General features: G+C 44.3%; 1 protein-coding gene across 1 annotated transcript in view; it reads left to right on the forward strand.

Moving 5' to 3' along the window:
- The window catches only part of LOC147712845 (chitotriosidase-1-like), a 165,326-nt gene that overhangs the window by 124,198 nt on the left and 18,764 nt on the right, over nt 1–22,364 (forward strand). The window contains exons 8-10 of the mRNA XM_086923515.1: nt 9,301–9,483; nt 10,480–10,596; nt 13,229–13,361. Coding sequence (XP_086779641.1) covers nt 9,301–9,483; nt 10,480–10,596; nt 13,229–13,361 — 433 coding nt within the window. The remainder of the gene's footprint in view (nt 1–9,300; nt 9,484–10,479; nt 10,597–13,228; nt 13,362–22,364) is intronic.

Genomic DNA, 22,364 nt, shown 5'->3' on the forward strand with positions numbered 1-22,364 from the left:
TTCTGGACCTTTTGCAGTCTTGTAATTTCCGCCTTGTTGGCTACCAAATAGAGCGAATTGGCCTAATCCAGTCAAGACAGAATGGAAGCCTGGACATTCACCTGCCTCATAGACAGGTCGAAAAACCCCAGCACTGGTTTGAGCCCCCGTAAAATGCCAAAGCATGTGCCTGCTACTTTCTTTGTTTGTGTCTGAAAGCTAAGGGTGGAGTCTACCCACACACCCAGATTTTTGACCACCTGTTTGGGGACGGATGTACAGCCCGCTTGGCAGGCCACCAGTGCTCACTCCACAGCTCGGTGTCTTTCCCAACCAGCAGTACCTCCGACTTGTTGCCATTGAGCTGAAGACAGTTGGCAGTCATCCACTCAGAGATGATCTCCAGATCCCTCTGAGTTATCTGAGAGTGCCACTACCAACTGTGTGTCGTCCACATAAGACACTTCTGTGAGCCCTCTGCTTTTTGCCATACTGCCAACGGTTGAACATATAGATTGAACAATGTTGGGCTCAAAGCTGAGCCCTGCGGTACCCCATATTTGATGGTATGGATCTTGGAAGCGAAAGGGGGAACTGCAACCTGGAAGGTCCTGTCCGCTAAAAAGGAGACAAACCACTTGAGGGCAGAGTCCACGATGCTCACCTGCTTCAACCTCTGCAACAGGATCTAGTGCGAGACGGTGTGAAACGTGGCACTGAGATCTAACAAAATCAGTGCCAATGTGCGACCCTCGTCTAGAGCCCCTCTCAGATATTCAGTCACAGCTAGGAGAGCTGACTCCGTACTTGGCCTGGCCGAAAACTATTCTGAGAGGGGTCCAGTAAGTTGTTCTCCTCCAGATAGCCTGTAAGTATGGAATTAATATAGGCCTCCAAAATCTTGGAAAAACCAGGGCAGGAGAGAGATGTATCGAAAGTTCTCTGATTTTGCAGTATCAAACTTGGGCTTTTTCAGCAAAGGGACCACCCTGGCTTGCTTCCAAGATCAAGGGACAACAGATGTAGACATGGACAGATTAATCAAATGGCTCAAAGACGGTAAACACGGATAGAGATTTCAAAAATTGGTCCGGTTTAAGGGGGTCAGCCGGAGAGGATGATAATGTCTAGGGTGCCTTCCCTGTAATACATGCCTTACAACCGGAAGGATACCCCAGAAAGCTCCTTGTCGTTCCATTGATTTTTGTTTATAGTCATCCAGGCCAGCACTTTCAGGCAGGCATTTAGGAATTCTATTTTCCCCGAGCTGCCAAAAAGACGACAATCTGGGTATTGTCAGTGTCTGAGAAGAGAATCAGACCACAGTCTCTACAATATCAGCCAGAGGGTGTACATATACATTGAACATAGTTGGGCTGCGGGTGGAGCCCTGCGGTACCTACAAGATCAGTCAATCAATCAGTATTTGTAGAGTGCAGCAACTGTCACCCCTAGAGGTATCTGGACGCTGGGGTGCGAGGTCTCTGTCGAAGAGCCAGGTCTTGAGTCTCTTTCTGGGGTCTGCCAGGGAGTGGGCTGTACGAAGGTGGTGGCAGGGTGTTCGGTGATGTAGGAGAAGGAGCGACCACCGCTGCAGCTGTGATGGATGCAGGGTGTGTGATCAAGGGCAAGTGAGGAGGAACGCAGGTGTCTTGTGGGAAGATGGAATTTCAGTCAATGGTTGACGTAGGCTGGTCCATAAAAATGTAGGGCTTTGTAGGCATGCGTGTGGCTCTAGAACTCACATCTCTTCTGGATCGGTAGCCAGTGGAGGTTTCTGAGGTGAGAGGTGATATGGGTCCATTTGGGCAGGTCCAGGATGAGTCTCGTTGCAGCGTTCTGTATGGTCTGAAGTGTTTTGGGGAACTGGGTGGAGATGTCAGCGTAGAGTGCATTGCCATAGTTGATGCGGCTGGTGACGAGGGCTGGAGTGACCCTCTTTCCATCTGGAGATTCTGCAGAGCATGCAGAGAATGTGGAAGCAAGAGGGGGGGCTACATGCTGACCTTCCATTTCATGGCCAATTCGTTGTCGAGGATGATGCCAAGGTTGTGTGCATGGTCTGTGGGTGTGGGTCCAAGTTCTGCTGGCCACCAGAATGGTCCCAAATGAATGTGTTTTTCCTGATGTTCAATACTTTTGTCTTGTTGGAGTTGAGTTTAATGCAGTTGGCTCTCATCCAGTTGGCTACATTGGTCATGGCATCATGGATGTTTGTTCTGGTGGTGAGGGGGTCCTCGGTGAGCAGGAGGATGATTTGAGTGTCATATGCGTAGGAAATTATGTTGAGGCCGTGGGATTTGACAATGTCGATGAGGGGGGTCATGTAGGTGTTGAGGAATGATCCTTGGGGTACGCCGGATCAGATGCCCTTGGGTTTGAAGGTGAAGGGAGGCAGCAGGATGTTCTGGGAAGTTGAGGAGGATCAGACGAGATAGGCAGAACTGTGAACAAAGCTGTTTTGTATGTAACTGTTAAGCGCAATCTATCAGAAAAGAGTTAAACCCTTGTAAACCTGTACCACATACACCTATTTCGTCTAATCTTTGCAGCAAGAGGTTATGACTAATCGTGTCAAAGCCGGCACTTAGGTCCAATAAAATCAGAACAGCATTGCTGCCTTTGTCTAACTAAGCATTAGGATTTTCTGTAATGCCAAGTAAGATGACCTCTGTACTATGGATGGCTCAAAAGCCTGATTGGGACTGATGGAGATCATTAGAGTCAATAATAATATATTCATATGTTTTTCAAGGATCTTGGTCAGTACTGGGAGAAGAGAGATAGGTCTGTAGTTTTCCCAGTCGGAGATGCCAAGGTTTTTTTTTCCAGCAATTGCTTGACCCTGGCATGCGTCCAGGCATTGAGAACATAACCTTCCCATAGAGGAGTGTTCAGATGCTGTGCTAGATGTTCTACCCATTGTGGGTCCAGCTTACCCAGTAACAAAATAGGCAATTAATCTACAGGGGAGACTAATTTAGCGTCATTTAAAAACTCTGTAAACATCTCAAGTTCAAGAGGTTCAAAGTTGCTCAACCAGTCGCGCATGACAGGACTAGTCGGATAGTCTTCCTGCATCTGGATGTTGTCCTGATATATTGTGGGTAGTACTTTCTCTTAAACCATCTGGCTGAGGGAGAAAAAGGGGTCAGAGTGCCTGCTACATTTTCCACCTTCCTAGAGCTATCTGGATTGTCAGCCGGAGTAAAGGAGGTTTCAATATCAGCCACTTCTTTCACAAAAATATTCTTGCTTCAAGTGCCATGGAGGAGTGATGCCCACTTATTGACAGCATGCCACTAAAGTGAAATAGGAAACGATTAGTGTTTAGTCCAGCCACTGTGGAAGCTGGGATGTCCCCCTTCAGCCCTGCTGACCCACCAGAGAGAAAATGTTTACTAATATAAAACTCTTTACTCAGCCTAAGGCAAGTAGCAAAATGGCGCAGCCCTCCCAGCAACTGCACTCTTCTCTCTGTCCAGACGTCGGTGTATCCCCATCATCTGATTCCCACAGGTGGTCCTCGCTCTGCATTGCTGCAATTCTCAAAATAGGCTACCTGAGATCAGCGGCGCCTACACAGGCACCCCTGGCAACTGATCCGCCAACTGTAGTGCCAGAGACCCCTATGCTTGAAGACTCTTTGTGCTCCCCAGCACTCACTGATGGCAAGTTAAACAAAGTCCTTGCAGCTATTGAAAACTGATGAATCTCCATGGAGAACAAGATAGGCTCTCTAATGGCAGAGCTATGTTTTCTCTGCAATAAAATATCAGAGTCACACAGGGGGAAAGAGCGTTGCCCACGCTATAGCCACAAACCACAGCCAATCAACGCAATATTAGATACCTTCGGGACCAAGAGCTTGTGCTCCAGGGGAGGACTGAGGACGCTGAGGGGAGTACCATTTGCATCCTGGGTCTTGTTGGAGTTGAGTTTAATGCAGTTGGCTCTGATCCAGTTGGCTACGTTGGTCATGGCTGTTCCCATGAGGCACAGGGTCAGAGCTGATTTGCATATAGCCAGTGTCTAACCCAGGGTGGTGTGGAGTGCAAAAAAACGATGGATTTAGGCCCAGATCCTTGTACTGGGGTGAATGTATGACATTGTTCTACATTCTGTCCATCAACTGTGTTTTTTGCAATTTTCACCCCGAGTGTGCTGGGTATACTCAGACGTGAGTCCCAGGCTCTCCACACCACTGGAGTCAAGCTATCCAGGCTGAAGAAGGCTGATAGCCAGAAACCGGTCCTTGGATGCTTGATTCTGGTCTGGGAAAGACATGGCTTGGTAGTTCGGACTGGACTGTTCCCATGAGGCACAGGGTCAGAGCTGATTTGCATATAGCCAGTGTCTAACCCAGGGTGGTGTGGAGTGCAAAAAAACGATGGATTTAGGCCCAGATCCTTGTACTGGGGTGAATGTATGACATTGTTCTACATTCTGTCCATCAACTGTGTTTTTTGCAACGTTGGTCATGGCATCATGGATGTTTGTTCTGGTGGTGAGGGATTGAGGGCCGTGACCCACTGACTTTCCTGAAGAAAAGGTTCAACTCTTGTCTCTGCATTCGACTTTACATTCTTCTTCTTGCTGGAAAGAGCCCACAGGATGCTGGTGCAGCTGCCTGTCCCCAGAGCGCCATCATGGCCCCTACTAGCCAAGCTCCTCTACTTTAAAACTGAGCCACCATCCTGAAAGCTACCAGATTAACCAGACCACTGAAACTTGAGAACAGGACGATTGTGTTATTTCCAGACTACACTCAAGCAGTCCAGCACTGGCGAGCTTCCTTTTTGCAAGTAAAGAAAAGGTATGAGAAATAAGCATCCAATATTTTTTGTTGTTCCTGTCTTGCCTCAAAATTCTTGTGGATAGTAAATCCCTCTTCTTCACAGATTACAGGGATGCATAGGACTGTGCTGACAGACACCACAGCGAGGTGCCTTCAATCCTTGAGCAATTTGAAAATGTATACAATATGTTATACTGAACCATTTGTGTTGGTGGTTCCTTGCCCTCTGACATTAGGCAACCCTTTATATTGCGATTGTGCATTGTATTGCAAAAATAAGTTATATTATTCCACAGGAACCATTGTCTTTCCTATATAACTATTACCCTGGTTCCTTAGTGAGTATGGTTCCCCTGTTCTTTTCATCAAAACTTGAGCTGCTCCCCCCTCCTCTCGGCAAAAGGACAGAGGAGACAATATAAGGCTAGATGGGTCCATTCCCTGTTGTCCCTGGTGGCCAAGTCTCCTGCACTGGAACAGGTTATTGAGGATTGTTGTTGGGCAGCGGAGTCTCTGGGGGACTGTGTCAGCACCTCAGAAGGGAAGAAGGGTCCACACATCTCATCAGATGACAACTCCACAATGATAGACGGCTCCAGCCAAGGTTCTCAAACCCAAACTTTGCTGACCCTGCAGACAGCAAATGGCATAATGTAGACTGGACCACCAATGGACAGTAGCAGGATGCAACCGAGTTTGGCTCTGAACATGGAATGTTGTGTACCACCTCTGTGGCTGCACACTGTCCAAGGACCATGGTAACATGAACCCTCAGCACACAGATGTCGGGGTGCCCCCGACTTCTTTACAGCTGAACTCCGTTCAGATCAGATGCTGAAATACAGGGCTTAAGCCTACTTACTCACTGTTCTACATTGTTAAGTCACGCCCCATCTTACTTAATGGTTTGATGTTCTAGTCAGTTTGGGCATGCAGCCATTATGCAACACGTCTTCTTTAGTTTGTTCCATTGTTAACCCAGTTCACCACCAAGCATTTTTGCCAGCCAATTTGAAGAGGGTGGGTAGGTGCATCAGTACAGCTGAGAAGCTCACCAGAATGTATTTATTTATACAATTTGTAAAGCGTGAAAATACCCGTGGGTGTCTCGGCACTGTGGACAGCGAGCAAGAACCAGAAACTATAGATTATTGGCTGAATAGCCGTTGTTGTCATTTTCCTAAAGGCAAGTAGGGTCGGGCTAGACTTGATGTGGATTGGAAGAGAATCCCACAGCTTGGCCGTGGAGACAGTAAATCGCCTGTCACCCCATGATGCTGTCTTGGTGTGGGGTACCCTTAGCAAGTTTGCTGTGGATGACCGTAGAACTCTGTTAGGGATGTAAGCACCCAGTGCATCCTTCAGGAATTGAGGTCCAGTGTTGCGTGATGCTTTATAAGCGATGCAGAGGGCCTTGAATTTAATGTGTTTTTTTTATCGGAAGCCAGTGATATTGTCGGATCACTTTAGAGATGGATTTGTACATGGGGGTTCCTGATAAGATTCTGGCCGCTGAGTTCTAGACCAGCTGGAGTTTATTGAGGATTTTGCTCTGTGCATTTATGAAGAGACCATTACAGCAGTCAATAGTTGACATAACTCAGGTACTCACTAGGGTCTTTTCAGCACTGAGTGGGAGGAATGGTAAGAGTTTTTTTTATCATTCTCAGTTTGTGGAATGATGATGACACCACAGAGTTAACATGGGGTACGAAGGACAGCTTGTCGTCAAATATGACGCCCAAGTTTCTGACCTTTGAAACCGGGAGTGGAGGGGGTCCCAATTTAGACAGCCACCATGAGGGCGACCAGCCTGAGGATAATTTGTCAAAAAGGATGCACCCAGTGTCCCGATAAGGCTCACACGATCACCCACTCTATGGCCCCTTCCGCTAAGACCAGGTTCCAAACCCTGAATGTGTGCAATATACTTACGGCAAGAAAGTGCTACTCTGTCTACTCATACATTAAACGTCAAAATGCACCAATGATATTCTTTCAAGAAACTCACACCATAGTTGGGGAACTGCAGCGCTTACAGAATTGTTGGAGAGGGTCTGTTTTAGCCACCACTAACTCTGCGTGCGCCCGTATAGCATTTGTCTGCAGACCTTCTTGAGGTGCAACTCTGAGGGACCCTACTGAATTGGAAAGATGACGCAGTTCCTTACCTTGGAGTTCTCTTCTACCACTCCTCAGCCAATTTATATAAAGGTACCATAAGGAGAGTCCTTTCCCCATTGTTTGAGGCTTACCACTTAGCAGCACAATTACAGTGGGTTTCACGGTGGTTAGAGGGCCATGAGAGAGACATGTCACAGATCCGGCGCCCTGACACCCTACACACTTCGAAACTTCCTGTTTCCCAGAGTTACACTTCAGACCAGATGGTCATTGCAAGTTAGAATTTACTGTAACTGTCTCATAAGCGTTTCCCACCTCACACACCACATTCCACCCTATGACCCAGCACAACCCCCCACAGGCCTGCTACGATTTCACGGATCCTATCGAGCCAGTGACCTGAGGAACTGGCATGAGCACTCTGATCATCAAAGGAGACCTCTTTGTGGATTCCCTCCTCCTTTGCTTCGACCAACTTGTCTCTGACCATGCCATTCCACGGAGCGGTGTCTCACATACATACAGCGTCACAATGCATGCTGCGACCTCTTGTCCATACATGATGAAGACCTCCAAACACATTCCGTTATATAGCCTCTGCTGCATATGGGACAGTGTGTCACTTGATAAGGTGGATATATAAATCCGCATGGGAACACACTGGGTTCCCGTTGGTGGCTCAGAGGAGCACATGGGAGGATGATGTAGGGTGGATGCTACATGACACAGAGTGGGCCAGGGCTTGACTATCCCCAGTGAGTGTCTAGGAATACCCAATGAAAAAGCATACAATTCTCTATTTTACATCGGGCCTACCTGACACCGTGGCAGCTCAACCACTACTTCCCTAATGCACATCTTAGCTTCCCAGCTACCATTTGGCTTCTGCTGATTTACAGCATATGTTGTGGTCCTGCCTGGCTCTCTATGACCCTTCTCAGGTCACAGAGAGCCATTCTAAAAAAGTTCTAATAAAGGGATTCCCCCAATGGCAATGATACAATTGAGGTCCACACACTCATTACCTCTCACTTTGACTATGAAAAAGCCCTTTATGCAGGCGTTTCATCCCATTTGATGCAGAGACTTCAGATTATTCAAAACTCAGATACTTGTCTGGTACAGAACCTGCTGACTCCCCGTCTCTATGCATCTCAGAAACTTACATTGTCTCTCCCATGCATGAGAGAGTCTGGCTCAAGACTCTGCTTTGCCCATACGCCACTGTACATTACTGGTCCTCTTTATCTTAACAAAAAAACTCTCCTGTACCATCCCACACATGTTTTTCGTTTGCTATCCTTAATCTTGCTGTCACTCATCACATCAGAACAGATGGATGTTTAGTCTCATATGTGACTGCAAAGAAGTGGAACACTCTGTCTCCATTCTCTCGCCAAACTCCTAGCCATCGTCAATTTAAAAAGCTACTCAAAAAGTGTTTTTTTAACAACCTGAACTGGAAAGCCTCCTCTTCAGCACCAGCACCCCCACTTAAGGCTAGCTACAGCACTTTACAAACCTAAATAACATAGCATACCATCCCCCATGCTAAGGGTAGTGAATGATCCTGAAGGAGATCCTACACCTAGCCAGACAAGATCTGGCAAAGCGCCCAAAGCGATATGGCCGTCTTAGTCTCTCTGGACAATCAAGGCACCCCGCTGCTCCACTTGCCTTCAAGAGTGCACAGATTCATTGGTGATCCTATCTGTCCTCCCTTAACCTCTTGCACTGCCTTACCCACATATATGCCCTTAACACTTGAAAGGTGAGGCACATTCGGGCAATAAATGGGGGGCTATAGGTAAAACGTCCAGAGCAGATATGCCTTAAGGGTGAATACCTTTATTACTGTGCTGTCCCCAACTCATTCCCATCCCTGGCACATCCCTCTGAGCTTCCCAGAAACCCAGCACAGGCTGCTATGAGTTCAGAGGGATGCAGGCTGTTCTATACCCCCCCCTCCCCCAAACCAATGCCACTGAGCTTACAACAGAAGAAACCACTTACCCTAGCGGGAGCTTGGGACATCACTGCCAGTGGGTTTAGAGCAACCTGAACTTGTTGAATACGCCACACAATATTTATTCTTCATAAAGATGATTTCACATTCTTCATATTTAGCTGAACAGCAAGTGTGCTAATAACCATAAACAAAGCCAGATGTCAGTAACCCTCCTCCAAAAAACATTAAAACAGGTGCATAACCACAAAAGAGGCTTGCATGTTAGTGATGACCTGCAGCAGACGTCCAAGTTTTCAGATTTTATGCTCACGTCGAGGTCTACTCAGGTAGCAGGTAACTTCGAAGCACTTTCCAATTGTTGATAAATGAAATTAGAGGAGAATGTACCTCTGACAGACTAATTGTGGCGTAAAAACATTTATTCCAACAGGACTCTGCTATGAGATACTGGAGGGACAATGGGGCCCCAGCAGAAAAGCTCATTCTCGGGGTCCCATTCTATGGACAAACCTTCAAGCTGTCCTCGTCAGACACCGGAGTCGGGGCCCCCATCTCAGGGCATGGAGCTGTCAGCCCTTACATAACAGAAGGCAGCATGTGGCCCTATTATGAGGTAAGTCCGTGCTGTATGACACACCCACATGTAATGCGAGATCCCACGGTGCCCTTGGTACCATGAGAGGGGAGGGTTGTGTCAAGTCTTTCAACTCCTGGTGGTAGTTAGCATCACTACTGGTGGCAGTGACAAAAGGGCTTCATCACACACATCCGACAATGTTTACCAAGCAATCCCACCAGCCAAGCTTGCACATGGCAACTCATCACTTGTGAAACTTAGATTGCACTTGGTTCATTCTGGGTCCCTGCATCTGTGGTGCGAGAGGGCAAGGGCAAGATAAACAGCATCTTGTGCCTCAAACTTCAATATGCATCTGGTTCCCTCTCGTGCCCTTCTGCTGCTCCGTTATGTTCCCAGCTCAGCACTAAACCTCACTTGACTGCCCTCTTTGGGTTAATTGCCTTTCTTAGTTCTCGTCAGAATATCATTCTTCCCCTATTTTCTCATTTTGTTAAGAGCCAATGTAGCTATTTTGTTTTTTTAGATATCTTCATTGTTTCACCTATAATTACAGACCGAGCTTTGGATAACCTTCCATTCACCACAGCCATATACTCAAATATTTGTTCAGAAGCCTTGGCCCACAATACATGTTCCTCCTGGGCACTTTCGCGGTTTTAAAATCTTTGCTGACAGATTAGCCGGGCCTGATCCACACATATTGATGGAATTGCACTGACAAAATATGGGAAAATCAGCCTTGGTCACACTAAAGACATTATAGCCCACTGTTATAAGCCGTGCATAGCTGGATATCAATTCCTCAATGGGGACTAATTGAAAGGACCATAATTGCAAGGTGGGTAAAATATATAGTCCCCCATGTATGCCTATGGATCTTGGGATTCATGTATAAAGGCACATTGTACAGCCAACATTTAGATACGAAGCTATTGCCGGGTGAGTTCAATGTGAGTTTTGTTTTAGCCTCATTGGGGTACTTTTATTTTGAGACGTCATGTTCCTCATTGCCGCTCTCTTCTTCACCAGATCTGCAAATTTCGAAACGAGGCTACAACAGTTTGGATCGAAGAGCAGAAAGTGCCTTATTCCTTTAAAGGGGCTGAGTGGGTCGGATACGACAACACTGAGAGCATAAAATTAAAGGTAAGACCCTCACAGATGTCTGACTCACAAAACGTTGCCAAAGGTAGGGGCTGGGCTTTCTCATCTGTCTCTTTTGTTCTAGTCACTAATGTAAAGATCAAGGGAAATATCAGAGCAAAGAAAAGTCCATATGTTTGCAGCAATAACTTTAAGAATGTGGCTTATTGTTTGGGCTGGGTGACTGCTCACTCCAAGGAATAATAAAAAAACTCTTGTGAAGGTAAACCACGAAAGTCACTAAATTAACCTGAGGACAATGTGCACAGCATTTATGCAGTACCAAAAATAATAAAGTCAAAACAGCAAGCAATAAAAATCCCAAATCAAATTAGAAAATTGGAGTACAATTTAATATGCAAAATGACACAAAAATAAAAAAACAATGCAATAGGGTAACAAGAGATCTGAATTTTAAAATTTCTATGTACACTTAGTGCCAAAAAGCACAAAGCGGCAAAGATAATCAGTGGTTGCAGTAGACCAGGACCTTTATGCAAGTTGAGGCCAATCACGATAGAGCATGACTATGGTAAACCAATCAGTAACGTTCTGTTTGAAGAAGACTTTACATCCTGGCTTAGTCTATTAATTTCCAACCAACCACAAGAGTACACTTTTAAGGACCTAGGACCGCAGGGAGGCACTTCAAGACTTACAGGTTGACAGGCAGAAGCCAACAGCAGGGTCGATTCCAGATCCAGTTGCCACTGGTCAGCTAAGTACTTCCAGAAAAAGGCAATCTTTCAGCTTGTTGCCTAGCTGCAGGCCTACAAAAGGTCAGGCAACTGACTCTTGGAGACAACTTCCTTGTCTTGTTTGTAAAAGGGAGTAGGTCCAGTCCTTCAGGGATCCTCTTTGGTCACAGGCGACAGGTCCTGTCCTCTTCTGGTCTTCTGCAGATCCAGAAAGTGTTCTGAGGAGGGTACCTTTAAGTACCACATTTGTGCTTTGCGCCAGTTTTTGGGGGAGACTTTGCACATGCCCTAGCCAATGAAGTAAAATATTCTGGGGCCAACCTTACCCACCTTTTCAGTTGTTCATGTTTGCTTTCCTGCACACAGTCTCAAAATGCCATGTTTCAGGGCACTTTCACGATGGCCAAAGCCTTCAGCCACACTAAACTTGGGCTGTGAGGACTGGAGGTGTGTGAGGGGAGTGTCGTCCCACATCTAGTACTAAATTCCAGTTTGCAGCAGGCACTGCATACCCACAACAAACCTATAAATAGAAGTCTGGTTGGATAAAGGCATGGTCCTTCAGATACCAGAGAGTGGATACACAAAAATTGTCCTGATATTCTATCCTCTATCTTCCTTGTGTGCCCCAATTGTTATACATGGCTCAATAGACATGTCAAGCTGGATTTCACAGAATAGTTTTAGAGGATGCCTACAGCCCCCACTCTGAATATTCGATTTAGCTTAAAGGAGTCATTTCTCCACATTCGATCCGCCTAAAGTTTGCTCATGTGAGACATTTGACACATTATTTACTTCAATTCAAGGCTGAGCAGAGGCTGAGGAAAGCTTCAGAGCTAATGAAAATTAGGCTCCAGGACCTTTGGGCAGGTAAAAGGTGCCTTTTTAAAAGTTATGTTTCATCAATATTTACTAAAAATGCAACCTCACCATTTCTTTGGATTTTTAATAATTATTAAAAATAATTGTTTTTCTAGCTGGTCCCATTCCTGGGAAACTTACAATATTTTTAAACTGTGCTCTGGTTTTCATTATAGGACTGCTAGGCCTACCACAGTTAAAATAGCATTTTGGGCCTTGTCATTGTAGGAACATAATAATATTTCTTTTCTAAATTGCCCACTTTTAAATACCAGGTACCCTACTTTGTGGCCTACAAGGGTTACCTGGGGGACACTTATTAATATTTAAAAGGGAGGTTTACCTGTTAAAAGAGGTTATTTTGACAGGACGCAATGCAGGGTTTACACTGCAGCAGATAGTAGGCCTATAGCCACATTTACACTGCCACCGTAGTGGACTGCACAATAGGAGCTGTACTCCATTAGAGAGTATTAAGTTCAGGCCCTGAGTACACTTTCTGCACTATTTACTAGGGACATACAGGCATATTAAATATACCAATCAGGACTCAGCCACGTTAACCATGTTTGAAAGGGTGAGAACAGGTACTTTATTAGTGGTTACTGGGTGAAAGTGCACCGAGTTGCACAACCAGCAAAAATAGGGCCCAGCAACATCTCATGTGACTACACAGAAAAGGTGGATTTCCTTAAATAATTATTCTACCCAAACAATCAAATAAAAAAACATAAATATATAACAATACACCAAGAGGATATTCTTCTTTACATAACCAGAGAAAGGATGTCTGTGACCAGAACTGACCTGACTAACATGATGGGTGTTGAAATCTTGGCTTTCCTTTTACAGACCATGAGTATCTAGTGATTGAAGGGCGTCGAGTATGTCACTCCTAGAACATATTTTTGTAAAAGGAAAGCCTAGGATTGACACATGGAGTTATCTAAGAACCCTACTCTGTGAGCTCATCGGAGCTCAGTGCCAAAATAATATTTTCTCACATGACTTGTGTTATCCACAGCAGAGCTGGCAATGCCACGTGACACTAATGTTCCTTTTGTCTTCGGTAGGTAGAGTATCTGAAGGCAAAAGGCTTTGGGGGGGCCATGGTGTGGGCCTTGGACATGGATGACTTCACGGGGACCTTCTGCGACAAGGGAAAGTACCCACTTCTGCAGGCCCTCCAAGCTGAGCTGAACCCCGGTAATGACAGATGTATTTCTACTTTGAGAACTTAAATCTGTGAGAAAAAAACTGCCTACTTGGTGTGTGTATTTATGTATTATTTTGACATCTGAACCAGATCAATGCAATAGGGCAACATTTTGGGTTTTAGAGCTAGCTCTAATTCCTAAATGTGTGACCAGCACATTCATTCATTTACTACCATACAGATGGAGTCCCCTAACTGACATGCAAAAGACTGAGCTGGGTCTGTTGGCTTTTTTCTGTTCAGTGGCTTGTTGAGGATTCTGATTTTCTACAGGACAGATTGCCTCTGCTTCTATCTCTCGTCAGCCAACAAGATATTGCACCCGGAACAGGAACTTCTACTCCATATACCACCCAGATGACTGGTGCACTGGATATATGCTCAGATGCATCAACCTTTTTAGGAAGTGCAAACGGTGCGATTCGCATAAATTGGCCTTTTGCACTTCCTAAATTGGTTACTGGGATGCATCAAGCATTTTTTGGAAATCGCTTTTTTTTGCGAGTTCCAAAAAATGCGATTGCTGTTAAGGAATCGCAAATTTGCGATTCCTTAAAAGCAATGCATCATCCTCAAAACATTTGCGATTTTACAAATTGCAAATGCAAATTACCACGAAGTTGAACTTCGTGGTAATTTGCAAAAATGTTTAAAAACGCATAAAAATGCATTTTTTAAACGTGTACGTTACAGGCACACATGTCCTTAGGACATGTGTGTATGTAACTCACATGTAAAAGTGCATTTCATGGGTGCAGGGGGGGGTCCTTTGGACCCCCCTCTCCACCCTTGAAAGGCTTTGATGCATTCCGATTCGAAATTGCGAATTCGCAATTCCCATTCATTCCTATGGGCATTTCAGCCCATAGGAATGAATGGGAATATCGGATTCGCTATTTGGAAATCGCAATTTTATTGGAATTCGGTAAAAAATGCGATTTTTACCGAATCCCAAAAAAATAGCGAAATTAATGATGCATTGCCATTTGCGAATCCTTAATTGCGATTCCTTATTTTTCACAATTAAGGAATCGCAAATGACAACGTTGATGCATCTAGGGGATAGTGCCCCATGTATTAACCTTTGTAATAGCGATTACTTTATTGTGATTTTCAGGGAATCAGAATTAGGTAATTGCAAATACAAATGTATGAAACTCAAAGAGTTTCATATAGCGATTCCTAGGGGGTCGCAAATCGACCTACCTCATTAGTATTAATGAGGTAGGTCGCAATTTGAGACCCCCTAGGAATCGCTAAAATCATGGGGATGGTGGCCTGCTTGTGTCAGCAGACAACCATGTCTGTGATTGGTTTTAAATAAAGCAATTTTTTTTGTAAAGTAGTCCGTTTTCCTTAAAGGAAAACAGGTTACTTTTTACAAAATGAAAAATTAAAATTTTAACTGTCATTTTTTTAGAGCAGGCAGTGGTCTGTGGGACCACTGCTCGCTCTTAAAAACAGTTTTTGCATACATTCACCAAGGAGAAAGGGCCCCTTGGGGGCCCCTTCCCATTTGTGAACGGGTTACCACCAACTTGAAGTGGTGGTAAATTGCAACTGTTTTGCAACTGCATTCACGGTCACAAAACATTCATACATACCGTTACGATTCAGTATTTGGAAGGGACGCCCTAAACATGCCCCTTCCAAATAAAGAATCGCAAACCCATTTTGTGATTCAGTAACAGGTAACTGAAGCACCAAAAAGTGTTTAATACATGTGAAAGCCTTTTTTGGGTTTGCAAATGGGTAGAACGCAAAATTGGTAGATACATGTGGCCCATAATGTTATTTGTGCAGGCATGACATAACTCAGACACCACATCACTGTCACCAGGAATTCTGTGCTGTGCGGCCATTTTGAGGTAACTCTGAGGCGGACATCATTTCAAAGAAACATCTTATACTTCTACTCTCCTTTCACACGCAATCTTCTAGATGCCTGCTTGATGTTTTAATACTATCAATTCAGTGTCCGCAGCAGAAAAATCTTATAGGCAGGATATGTGGCATATTGGAACCAAAAGGTGAGCGAATCAGAGGACCGGCTTAGTAATATAAAAAGGCTGAATGTCTGTATTTAGCGCCTTACAAACCATGTACATTCAGTGGATTCAGATCTCGTCCCCATTGCAAGAGTTGTGCAAGATCTATTTTCAACACCACACACGTTATCTTGTGGTCACCAGCACTTCCCATTGAGAAATATCCTGTTAGATGAGGAGAATGCTTCAAAATTACTTAATAGAAAGCACACTGGAGGAGAGAGAGACCGTAAACAAACAGAAGCTCACAGTGGAGAGCAGAACACATTAGACTTTGAATAGCATTATTCTAGAATATTTTTTAATGAAACAAGACATAGATATTATGACAAAGATAGACATGTAAGGGAAAAAAACTAACTAGATATAGTAAGAACAGGTTCAGAATAGCCTTGAAAACTGGCTTCATGTATGGAATATATCACTTCTGATTTCAAGGTGTCTTTCCTTTGAAACTGTGATTACTTTCCAGTGTCTGGCAGGGACTTTTTCGAATGTTATTCTACTCTTGGATACAACACATTTCCCCTCCTTTGTTGAGCTCATAACTCGGCATCCCACACCAACAAATCACTTTAACAGGAAACAGTTGGATGTGCTCAGTTTCTTTATTGCACCAATTACTCCGACCAACCATGCATGCTGGTAATATGAGAGTGTAAACAGACATCATGTGTCTTGCAGGAATGTAGTGCTGTTGACAGCCATCTTGCAGTGCTGGCATGTAGGAAGGTGGAATCTAACTACATGGTTGCCCTCATTTTTTTGATGTTTTGATGGTTTTTGAATTCGTTTGGCTGGGATCCTGCTATTCAGGGGCCCAGCCTTTCTGCTTCCTCTGTAAATTGATTGCATATACTTTAGGTACACTCCAGATTGGTTACTGGGTTACCTTTGTGAGTCACTAGTATATGGTACCTTAGGTACTAGGGGCATAGGTACCCCAAAGGCCTACCGGGGGCTGAAGCGTGTATTATGCCACCCATGGAAAGCTTCCAAAATGACACCACAGGTCTGCTACTGCAGCCTGGGTAAGGTGGTGCGTGCACCCCTTACTAAGATATAGGTTACCTATATCTACCTTTAATCACTGACACAGATAAACCTTTAAGTCACTCCTATGGCAGGCCTTATCAATACTGAATATTAGAAGAAAAAAGGGAGGTGCCAGGGCTCGAGTTTGTACCACCACACTTGTTTATTCAGCTGGTGTGAACCTTCCTTTCAATGATTCAGGAGGGTGTGTATTTATCATACATTAGCTTAATCAAAGTACATTTAATTTTTGTACAATTTTTAGAGTGAAAAAACATTCCTTCAACTGTAGACACATTTTGGACACATTTTTACATCCATTACAGTGCTTTCGATATATTCAAACACAAAACAAAGTAGAGAAAATTTTCATCAACATTTACATTTCAAATAAACAGAAAAGAACTATGAATCATGTACACCTAAGCTTATTCAGGTACATTTGTTTATAAAATAGATTGCCCTATATTTATGTGTGCGTCGTTTTTAGACAGCCAGATAGCCGACGCGTTTCCAAACCCTTCTTTAATCACTGGGGTTCTTCATCAGGGCTGGGCTGTGTACCTATGGTGTAAGATTTAAGGGACATTTAGTATCTCCGTTTCCCCAAACTGCTTCATCAAATTAAAACAGGAAAAACCTTTCCATTAGCTTTACCTGATCTCGCATAAATGTTGGGAACTATTTTCTAGTTGGGGCATCCAGTAAACTTTCACCACTACCTGAAGAAATTAGAGGTAGGGAAAACAATGTAAGATTTTGGACTTCTTTACTGCTTCCTATCTTCAATACACTTATGGGGCACTAGCACTTACTTGTGTGTGTAATCGTGTTAATCCTTCACTACATCGGTGACCTTTTCTAGAAGTTTGGTGCGCGTTCCGCGTGGGGGTTTATTCTGTGAAGTTAGAGGTTAAATATCAATTTCTGTCCAAACATACTGCTTGTACTTATATATGAGTCGGTTATCTGTTCCGCTTACTTGTACGTGTTGCGGCGGGAGACCCACGCGTTGCTATATTTAGTGCCTGGTTGCTCAATAATCCACTTGACGAAGCTTCAAAGTTCTGCAATGTAAAGGGGGAGGCACAACATTGGTTGCCGTTACCGCGCGGTCACGTTTTGGTTGGTTTAAAACTTCGGTTTGGGTACTGGGGGAAGCTTACCCTGATTTATGTCTATGAGTGCCGCATCTTGGGGTCTGCATGCTGCGTGACTCTCACTCCATTTGCCGATGTTCGGAAAGGATTCCAACGCTCAGCGGAACGCGGTTTCCCATTTAAGAATGCTGCTCGGCATTGTGGGATATGTAGTTTTACGGATTTTTGACAATTGTTTACCTAATGGTGTTAAATAAAGTAGTCGTTGCTACAAGTGCAGTGCTCTGATTCTGATCTCCTCAGAGTGTATTAGTTTTGGGGATAGGCGGGGTTCACAGGGGCCTCAATAATTTGACCTTTGTAATTCGGACATTTCGTTCAGGCCATCCATCACGCAATTAAATTTTAGAATTAAATATGCTTCCTTTTGGAGTAACATGGTATCGATATTTCCTCCTCTTGGGGGGATTTTCATGGCTTGTAGTATGGTCCATTTAAAGTCTGTCTCATTGTGACTATGTTCCACAAAGTGCTGGACCATGGGTGCGGACAGCACTTTGTTTTTAATTCTCGATCTGTGTTGAGCTATTCGTTGGTTAGCTCTTTGTGTGGTTTTCCCTATGTACAGCTTGGGACAAGGGCACATGACTGCGTATATGACGTTGGTCGTTTTGCAGTTTGAGAATCCTTTATGTATCCATTTTGTGTTATTGAATAGGAACTCTTCACCTTCAATTGTGTTGGGGCAAGAAACGCACGAGCCACATTTATGGTGGCCGGTTACGGGAGGTAGTTTCCATAACGTGCGCAGGTCAGTTTTGGCTTGGCTGGTGCCCAGATCGGCTCTAACTATGTGCTGTGCGATACTTCTATTCTTCTTTAGGGCAAACAATGGCTCCTCCATTGGAACTTCTGAGTTCTTGATTAAGTGCCAGTTCTTTCGAATGATTGATTTCAACTTATTCGTGTAAGGCCCAAAAGTGGTGACACATATTGGCCTCTCGAGGGGTTTAATTTCCTTCATTGAATTCAGTAATTCCTCCCTTGGGGTGTTCCATGCCCGTGTGGTGGAATGTTTCAACAGTTTGTGAGGATAACCTCTCCGTTGCAATTGATCCCTTAGTACCTGCGAATGGATCAAGAAATCTTCCTTCCTGGAACAATTTCTTCGGATTCTCAACATTTGTCCGTAGGGCAAATTGGATTTTAGACTTTTAGGGTGGTAGCTTGCATAGTGCAAGATCGTATTTTTGTCGGTATCTTTGCGATGCAGGGTGGTTGTCAATTTATTCTCATAAGGAAAAACCACCACATCAAGAAAAGTCAAAGATGTTTTGCTGAATGTTACTGTGAACTTTATGTCTGGATGTCTGGTGTTGAGCCACTGATGGAATTGGGTGAGCATTTCTTCAGACCCTTTCCACTGACACCAGATGTCATCAATGAAACGATACCATTTGGTAATATTCTGTTGAAAAGGATTATTCCGGTAGATGTAACGCTCCTCGTACAGGGACATGAAGAGCACCGCCATTTCTGGGGCATAAGGACACCCCATGGCGGTGCCCTTCACCTGCACGTAGAACGTGTCCAAGAACCGGAAGTAGTTCCTTTTGAGTGCTATTCTCGCCAAGTCGATGATGAAGTCCCTGGGGACTCTATGCGGTCTGGGTCGTGTCTCGAGATAATACTCCATTGCTTCTAGTCCCTCTTGCTGGGGTATTTGGGTATATAGGCTGGTAACATCAAAGGATACCATCAATTCTTGACTCCATCAAGGAGTCAAGAATTGATGGTATCCTTTGATGTTACCAGCCTATATACCCAAATACCCCAGCAAGAGGGACTAGAAGCAATGGAGTATTATCTCGAGACACGACCCAGACCGCATAGAGTCCCCACGGACTTCATCATCGACTTGGCGAGAATAGCACTCAAAAGGAACTACTTCCGGTTCTTGGACACGTTCTACGTGCAGGTGAAGGGCACCGCCATGGGGTGTCCTTATGCCCCAGAAATGGCGGTGCTCTTCATGTCCCTGTACGAGGAGCGTTACATCTACCGGAATAATCCTTTTCAACAGAATATTACCAAATGGTATCGTTTCATTGATGACATCTGGTGTCAGTGGAAAGGGTCTGAAGAAATGCTCACCCAATTCCATCAAGGAGTCAAGAATTGATGGTATCCTTTGATGTTACCAGCCTATATACCCAAATACCCCAGCAAGAGGGACTAGAAGCAATGGAGTATTATCTCGAGACACGACCCAGACCGCATAGAGTCCCCACGGACTTCATCATCGACTTGGCGAGAATAGCACTCAAAAGGAACTACTTCCGGTTCTTGGACACGTTCTACGTGCAGGTGAAGGGCACCGCCATGGGGTGTCCTTATGCCCCAGAAATGGCGGTGCTCTTCATGTCCCTGTACGAGGAGCGTTACATCTACCGGAATAATCCTTTTCAACAGAATATTACCAAATGGTATCGTTTCATTGATGACATCTGGTGTCAGTGGAAAGGGTCTGAAGAAATGCTCACCCAATTCCATCAGTGGCTCAACACCAGACATCCAGACATAAAGTTCACAGTAACATTCAGCAAAACATCTTTGACTTTTCTTGATGTGGTGGTTTTTCCTTATGAGAATAAATTGACAACCACCCTGCATCGCAAAGATACCGACAAAAATACGATCTTGCACTATGCAAGCTACCACCCTAAAAGTCTAAAATCCAATTTGCCCTACGGACAAATGTTGAGAATCCGAAGAAATTGTTCCAGGAAGGAAGATTTCTTGATCCATTCGCAGGTACTAAGGGATCAATTGCAACGGAGAGGTTATCCTCACAAACTGTTGAAACATTCCACCACACGGGCATGGAACACCCCAAGGGAGGAATTACTGAATTCAATGAAGGAAATTAAACCCCTCGAGAGGCCAATATGTGTCACCACTTTTGGGCCTTACACGAATAAGTTGAAATCAATCATTCGAAAGAACTGGCACTTAATCAAGAACTCAGAAGTTCCAATGGAGGAGCCATTGTTTGCCCTAAAGAAGAATAGAAGTATCGCACAGCACATAGTTAGAGCCGATCTGGGCACCAGCCAAGCCAAAACTGACCTGCGCACGTTATGGAAACTACCTCCCGTAACCGGCCACCATAAATGTGGCTCGTGCGTTTCTTGCCCCAACACAATTGAAGGTGAAGAGTTCCTATTCAATAACACAAAATGGATACATAAAGGATTCTCAAACTGCAAAACGACCAACGTCATATACGCAGTCATGTGCCCTTGTCCCAAGCTGTACATAGGGAAAACCACACAAAGAGCTAACCAACGAATAGCTCAACACAGATCGAGAATTAAAAACAAAGTGCTGTCCGCACCCATGGTCCAGCACTTTGTGGAACATAGTCACAATGAGACAGACTTTAAATGGACCATACTACAAGCCATGAAAATCCCCCCAAGAGGAGGAAATATCGATACCATGTTACTCCAAAAGGAAGCATATTTAATTCTAAAATTTAATTGCGTGATGGATGGCCTGAACGAAATGTCCGAATTACAAAGGTCAAATTATTGAGGCCCCTGTGAACCCCGCCTATCCCCAAAACTAATACACTCTGAGGAGATCAGAATCAGAGCACTGCACTTGTAGCAACGACTACTTTATTTAACACCATTAGGTAAACAATTGTCAAAAATCCGTAAAACTACATATCCCACAATGCCGAGCAGCATTTTTAAATGGGAAACCGCGTTCCGCTGAGCGTTGGAATCCTTTCCGAACATCGGCAAATGGAGTGAGAGTCACGCAGCATGCAGACCCCAAGATGCGGCACTCATAGACATAAATCAGGGTAAGCTTCCCCCAGTACCCAAACCGAAGTTTTAAACCAACCAAAACGTGACCGCGCGGTAACGGCAACCAATGTTGTGCCTCCCCCTTTACATTGCAGAACTTTGAAGCTTCGTCAAGTGGATTATTGAGCAACCAGGCACTAAATATAGCAACGCGTGGGTCTCCCGCCGCAACACGTACAAGTAAGCGGAACAGATAACCGACTCATATATAAGTACAAGCAGTATGTTTGGACAGAAATTGATATTTAACCTCTGACTTCACAGAATAAACCCCCACGCGGAACGCGCACCAAACTTCTAGAAAAGGTCACCGATGTAGTGAAGGATTAACACGATTACACACACAAGTAAGTGCTAGTGCCCCATAAGTGTATTGAAGATAGGAAGCAGTAAAGAAGTCCAAAATCTTACATTGTTTTCCCTACCTCTAATTTCTTCAGGTAGTGGTGAAAGTTTACTGGATGCCCCAACTAGAAAATAGTTCCCAACATTTATGCGAGATCAGGTAAAGCTAATGGAAAGGTTTTTCCTGTTTTAATTTGATGAAGCAGTTTGGGGAAACGGAGATACTAAATGTCCCTTAAATCTTACACCATAGGTACACAGCCCAGCCCTGATGAAGAACCCCAGTGATTAAAGAAGGGTTTGGAAACGCGTCGGCTATCTGGCTGTCTAAAAACGACGCACACATAAATATAGGGCAATCTATTTTTATAAACAAATGTACCTGAATAAGCTTAGGTGTACATGATTCATAGTTCTTTTCTGTTTATTTGAAATGTAAATGTTGATGAAAATTTTCTCTACTTTGTTTTGTGTTTGAATATATCGAAAGCACTGTAATGGATGTAAAAATGTGTCCAAAATGTGTCTACAGTTGAAGGAATGTTTTTTCACTCTAAAAATTGTACAAAAATTAAATGTACTTTGAT

The sequence above is a fragment of the Lissotriton vulgaris genome, chromosome 5 (assembly GCF_964263255.1).
Source record: "Lissotriton vulgaris chromosome 5, aLisVul1.2, whole genome shotgun sequence".
In the NCBI taxonomy this organism is placed as follows: domain Eukaryota; kingdom Metazoa; phylum Chordata; class Amphibia; order Caudata; family Salamandridae; genus Lissotriton; species Lissotriton vulgaris.